Source organism: Myotis davidii, unplaced genomic scaffold (assembly GCF_000327345.1).
Source record: "Myotis davidii unplaced genomic scaffold, ASM32734v1 scaffold3, whole genome shotgun sequence".
Lineage (NCBI taxonomy): Eukaryota > Metazoa > Chordata > Mammalia > Chiroptera > Vespertilionidae > Myotis > Myotis davidii.
In genome coordinates, this window is record NW_006295062.1 from 1,749,729 (window position 1) to 1,756,024 (window position 6,296).

The window sequence follows — 6,296 nt, forward strand, 5'->3', positions numbered from 1 at the left end:
CCGCCGGGATCCATGCTGCAGATGTGGAGGGCAGCACGCAACCCAGGCCACTCCTGAAGGGTTCATCTCACGGACAGTTCCAGCTCGTGCAGGCACAACCCTGCGATTGACCCTGGGGGCTCTCTGCACCCACAGCCCAATGTTATTGGAGTTAAACAGCCTGGATTCTACCTCAACCCAACCCTTCTCATCTAAGCGACCTTGGGCACATCCCTTTATGAATCTGAGCCTTGGTTTACTCCACTGTGAAATGGGGAAGATGTACACTTCTGGCAGGATTGTGGGTCCTCTGGCAAAAAGGGTGTGGCATAAATAAACGGGATATCCCTCCTTCTAGGTCTTTGAAACCAGTAGGCTGTGGGGATGAGATCATACATCTCACCACCAGAGGTGCTTGGAGGATGTGAACACTCCTACAGCGAAGAACCATCCCGTGGTTTGCCTGTTGGTCAGATCCCAGTTTCCTTCTGTGGTAGAGATTAAAAGCTTTGAGGGGCACCCAGCCAATGTGGCTCAGTGATTGAGCATCAACCCAGGAACCAAGAGGTCACCAGTTCAATTTCGGATGAGGGTACATGCCCGGGTTGCAGGCTCAATCCCCAGTAGCGGGTGTGCAGGAGGCAGCCAATCAATGATGTTTCTCAATATTTCAATCTCCCCTCTCCCTCCCTCAGTCTCAAAAATCAATAAATAAAAACATTTTTTTAAAAAGCCTTAAGAGGTCAAGATGAGAAGCTACTGTGCCTGTGAGGTTGGGAAATATGAGCTTGCAGTGGGGCTTTGAAGGTGGTGTGTCCAAGTGCAGCTGGCATGCTCAGAGAGGGCTGGGAAGCCAACAAGGTGTGGGCCCCAGGAGAGCCCCTGGGCCTGAAGGGGAGACGTGTGGCTGGAACCTGGTAGGACCTATGGTGAGGGAAACCTGGCTGCAGCTCTGGCCAAAGGAAGAGGAAGGAACAAGCCGTTGCTAAACTGTGGCCCTGCAGGGACAGAGCCCACTGATGTAATATTGAGCATGGCCAGGGCTCGGAGAGGAAGTGAAGTGGAGCATAGGGGTGATGGAGATGGGATGAACTTGGCTCACAGGAGACGGTGATGAGAGCAGAGGGGTAGAAGTGGACTGTCGACCCGGCCTGGTGTCCCATCGTGAGCCTGCTGTTTTCCTTGAGTCCTCTGGTAGATAGAGCCAGAGCCCACCTTTGATCAGATGGGGATGGTGAGGAGAGTTGTGATCAGCAAGCCAGGCCTCCTGTGTTGTTTTTGTTGGTGATTACGTTTCCCTGGAAGAGTTGAAGGATTCGGGCCTGTTATCATGTAACTCGGGGAAGGTACATAGCATTACGGGAGGCCACGTGGTGGCACATAGCTCCTGCAGCGGACTGAATGGAGAGTGAGCATGATGAGGAAACAGGCCTTCCTGCTGGGTCCTTCGCTCTGGGCTGGCACTCAGTGCTCTGGCTCCATTCTGCCAGCCTGTGGTTCCCCATATCAGGCCTAGCCAGACTGTTGGAGGCAGAGCACCCCGTCTCTCAGGTCCCTAGAACAGTGTCGGGCACAGGCTTGATGTATGCATAGAAGAATGGATGAGTTAGTGAGTGGGTGAACAAGCCCCCACTCAGAAATACCACCTTCAGTGGCCCCTCAGCATGTCATCCAGCTGCTGCTGCTGCTGTTGCTGCCACACGGGACCACCTAGTCTTGGCTGGAGACTTGACTGTTTGGGGTCTGGATTCGATGTGCTTCACTTTCTCACCAACCCAGCAAGAGCCAAGATGGTGGCATCAAGCCTGCCTTCCCAAATGGTAAGATAAGGGAGCCCCATTATGTGTGTGGGGAGGGGTTCCCCTAAAACTGCTGCTCACTTGGCTCCCTCTGCTCCATGTCAAATTTTGTCTCTGCTCATAGGCTGTTCCCACTCCCTGCATATGCTCTACACGGGCCCAGCTCCGAACCTTGGCCCAGAGCCTCCCATCTGTGAGCTGCCCTTCCTCATCACCGCCTTCCACACGTTCCCCGAGCCTGGCCCAAGCCTAAGCAATATGAATATCTGAAACCCTCTCTCTACAGGCCCGCCCCTGGCATCTCCTTGTTAGCCCGGGCCTGCTGGCCTGCCCAACTGTCCTGCATCCCACTTCCCCCAGCTCTATGATTGCTTAAGTGCCTCCCCTCTATCCCCACACAGGCCTTTACCATGGCTCCGTCCTTCACCTGAAGCGCTCTCTCCTGCAGGATTACTCAGGGACCGACTCCAGTAACTGTCCCCATTCATGCCCTGTTGCTGCACACCCTGTATCTCTGCCTAGCCCTTACTGCTAACTGTAATTAAGGAAGTTGCCCTGGGGTTAGTGGCTTAGCATCTCCTGCTTAAATGTACTACCTGCAAGGGCAGGTTGTGTCTTGTTTATAGCTCTGGACTGAGGTTCTCCATAACATTTTTAATACATGATTGAGGCTCTGAGACGACAACAGACAGTCCTGGCTCCTCGGAGTCTCCGCACTTACATAAGGCTGGCTAGATGTGCGGATGGTACGTGACCCCAGTCCTGTCTCCCGACTTGGGACGGGGCCTGGTCCGGATATCCCATCGTTGCTGATTTCAGTGGGGAAACCAGGACACTTCTGGGTCACTTCCTGCAGGGCTCAGGTGACTACGGAAGCAGGGATGCCAAGAGGCTTTAGGGGAAGGTGACCTCCAAATTATTGTGATATATTGGGCCCCTCCACACAGCTTGGGGGTTGATCACAAAAAGGTTAAAACACATGCTCTGGGGCTTTGCAGATGGGCCAGGAGACAGGAAGTTACCCAGTGAACACAGCCCTGCATCTTCTCAGTCATCAGCACTCTGCCCTGGATCCCTAGGGGACATAGTTCTATTGAGTCCTGCCCCCCACATGTTCATAGTTTTCAGAGCTACATCAATACACAAATACAACCTCCACCACACACATACACATCCGAACACAGCGAGAATACAGGGAGGGCAGTCCCAGGTGCTGTCGTTGGCTCTGCCCATCCCTGATCCTACTCTGCTGCCTCCCTCCCCACCAGCCAGTGCCCACAGTGCAGGGCCCCATGCAGCCATGCGCGGAGCTGAGCACACACACATGGAAGCCATCCCCCGCATCATCACAGGCTGGGTCCCAAATGGATGTGTAGGTCCTCACATCCCTCTAATAATGTTTATGGGGCCTTTATTGTATTCCAGACACTGTGCTGGGTTCTTAGAGGCATTTAAAAGAACTTATCCCCGCCCTGACTGGTTTGGCTCAGTGGGTAGAGCGTCGGCCTGCGGACTCAAGGGTCCCAGGTTCGATGCCGGTCAAGGGCATGTACCTTGGCTGCGGGCACGTCCCCAGGGGGGAGTATGCAGGAGGCAGCTGATAGATGTTTCTCTCTCATCCATGTTTCTGACTCTCTATCCCTCTCCCTCTCTCTAAAAAATCAGTAAAATATATTTTTTTAAAAAAAAGAACTTATCCCCAAATTAGGACATGTAGTTGGTATTATTTCAATTATACAGGCAAGCAAACAGCGCAGAAAGGTGAAGAAATATACCCAAATCATAAAGCTTTGTAAGTGGCAGAACCAAAGTTTGAAGCTAGCAGTCTGGCTCCAGATCCCATTCTTGAGACCCAATGTTTATACTGCCCTATTTATCCCTAGGATTTCATGGTGCAAACTTACACTCTGGACTCTATAGCCTTTCTCCCCATGCTGGTTAGAGGTGACTCTAGCCTCAGCTCTTATCAGGGAAAAAAAAAAAGTCACTGAAAAGAGCCTTCTGGAACTCCCAGGAGACCCTTTCAGCTAACAGAAGAAGAAGGGCCACCAGATTTATTTAGTGCCGAGGTGGGAATGGGGTGGAAGGGCAGTGTTACAGAGACCTAGGAGGCTCCAGCTGAGGACAGGGCACCTTAGGAGGCAGAGGTAGAGCACAGACTAGGCAGCCAGTTAGGGGTTCAAATCCTGGTCCTGCCATTTGAGCAGGATGGCCTTGAACAAGTGATTTCACATCTCTGATCTTGAGTTTCCTATCTATAAAATTGGGATATTAATATGTATCCTCATTGTTTTGACAAAAAAAATGAAATAGTTTTAAACTTTAAAAGAAGATTGGTTTCCTAAATTTTAGTATTTTTAAGTGGTACAAGTACCAAGAAGTTCAGGTCTGTGAGTTGCTGCCCAAATACCAGCAATTCTTTGAGACTTGAACCCTCAGGGAACTCACTGCTGCCTAGTACGAGTCTGTGCTTACAGCTTTTCAAGTCCCAATTAGGGCAGTTCTTCAGGTTACTACCAGTTGACACCTTTTGGGAAATTACCTGGCAGCAGCTGAGAGCAAAGGACCCAGGTGGCCCTCGGGTGCCAGGACCTTTGAGGTGCCAGGACTGAGCAGTCTTGAGAGGACAAGGGAGGTCTGGAAGACTGGAGAAGAAGGCGTTAAGATGAGAGATCATCCTTTACACCCACTATATTGGTAATTTTTAAATACTAGAACAGTGGTCGGCAAACTCATTAGTCAACAGAGCCAAATATCAACAGTACAATGATTGAAATTTCTTTTGAGAGCCAAATTTTTTAAACTTAAACTATATAGGTAGGTACATTGTTATTAACCTACCTATATAGTTTAAGTACTGTTGATATTTGGCGCCTCCCCCCACGCTGGTATCCTGTGGCGTCGCCCAACCTACCGACATCCCCCACTTCTTCTAAGGCCACTTCTTCAAAATAGACTCCTCGCCCAGGCTGAAAACCGACTTCTGCGCATGGGACACGAAGTTTCAATCGCACTGTACATGCGCGCCCACACGTGGTATTTTGTGGAAGAGCCACACTCAAGGGGCCAAAGAGCTGCGTGTAGTTCGGGAGCCGCAGTTTGCCGACCACTGTACTATAACATCGTGTGTTAGTAAGGTTTTGGTGAAATTGACACAAGCATATACTCTTGTTGACTTTTATTTTTAATCCTCACCTGAGGATATTTTTCTTTTTACTATTTTTATTTAATACTGTAAAAAATGACAACCAATAACATACTGCTTGTCTTCACATTCGTATGGATTTTAGGAAATTATTGCCTTTTCCCCTGGAGAAATAACCTAGACAAAATATAAAGTTGTACCACACTGCGAAATCTACAAATTCTAGACATCAACATCTTGAAGACAATCTCCAGGGATAGGGGGGGAAAAAGTGTTACAAGAGATGAGACAAGCACATATAAAGACGGCAAGCTGGGGAAAAGACCATGTCAATGACTCTGACCCAGACAGTAGATACCCTTTTCTTCTGGCCCCACGCCACCACTTCAAATGGGTGATTTTTTGGTCTATAGTCTAAGGAACTCTCTTCAAAATGACACAAGAGTTGCTCTGAGTAGAGGTGTAACAAGAAAGGTTCAAGTATGAGTAAAAGTTACGCCAAAGTCCAAAGTCAGGGAGGAACCCACAGTGAAAAGGCAACTCGGAAGTGTTAACATCTTGTTACTTCAACAAACTGCGTCTATGGGGCCTCAGAGGGAATCTAAAAAGGATATGAGGGTTCAAATCAGCATATATATGGGGTCCCTACAAATCCCATAGGGATACTTGCCTGACTAGATCGGCTTATTCCCTGAAGCAACAGAGACAGACATGGAGACTGCCACTTCTTAACTGCCTTTTCTCTGGGTCTAGCAACTGCGTTCTCCCATGTTGCTGCAGGTGTCTATTGCCTTACGCTTGCTTGACATGAAAAGGCGAACTTTGAGGTGCCAGGACTGAGCAGTCTTGAGAGGGCAGAGGGGTCTGGAAGCACAGTAGTTAGCACAAGCTGTGCTCTCATAATGGCTTCACCTTCCTTCGGTCCGGAGAACCTATCCCCGAGGTCAGTCTGAAGTTTGTTTGCAAACCTGGGGACCCTTCGCTGTCCCACAGGGGCAGCAGGACAGAGGGGGTCTTCAGTATTGCCCAGGTATGAAATGTCCACCAGTTTAAAAAACAAAATCAGTTTTTCTTGGGGCTGGGTGGGTTCCCCATCCATCCAGTTTTAGCAGGATGTGGCTGTGGCCATGGGGCTCCTGCTGAGCTCTGAGACCATGGAGTGGGTGGGCACTTGTGCCAGCACCGAGGTAGGGAATGTATAGTAGGAACCCTGCACATCAGGGCCCAGTGTCTGCAAATGGGCTCTGAAGGAAGAGCTGGCTGCCTCCCCTTGGCAGGAGGGAACCTGGGGAGTGGGCATGGAAGGCAGGATCTCAGATTCATACGCAGGAGCTGGCCCATGAAGCCAGAGTTGGGCGAGACCACACCGCTCT

The 6,296-nt window shown here is 50.0% G+C and overlaps 1 protein-coding gene and 1 long non-coding RNA gene across 3 annotated transcripts in view; both read left to right on the forward strand.

The window, feature by feature from the left end:
* TMEM177 (transmembrane protein 177) overlaps positions 1–497 on the forward strand; it is a 3,992-nt gene extending 3,495 nt beyond the window's left edge. For both annotated transcript variants that reach the window (XM_015567780.1, XM_006769667.2), the window contains exon 2: positions 1–497. This exon is cut by the window's left edge and continues 914 nt beyond it. In XM_015567780.1, coding sequence (XP_015423266.1) covers positions 1–110 — 110 coding nt within the window. In that variant the 3' untranslated portion in view covers positions 111–497.
* The window catches only part of LOC107184083, a 9,146-nt gene that overhangs the window by 2,672 nt on the left and 178 nt on the right, over positions 1–6,296 (forward strand). The gene's annotated exons all lie outside the window — the stretch shown is intronic.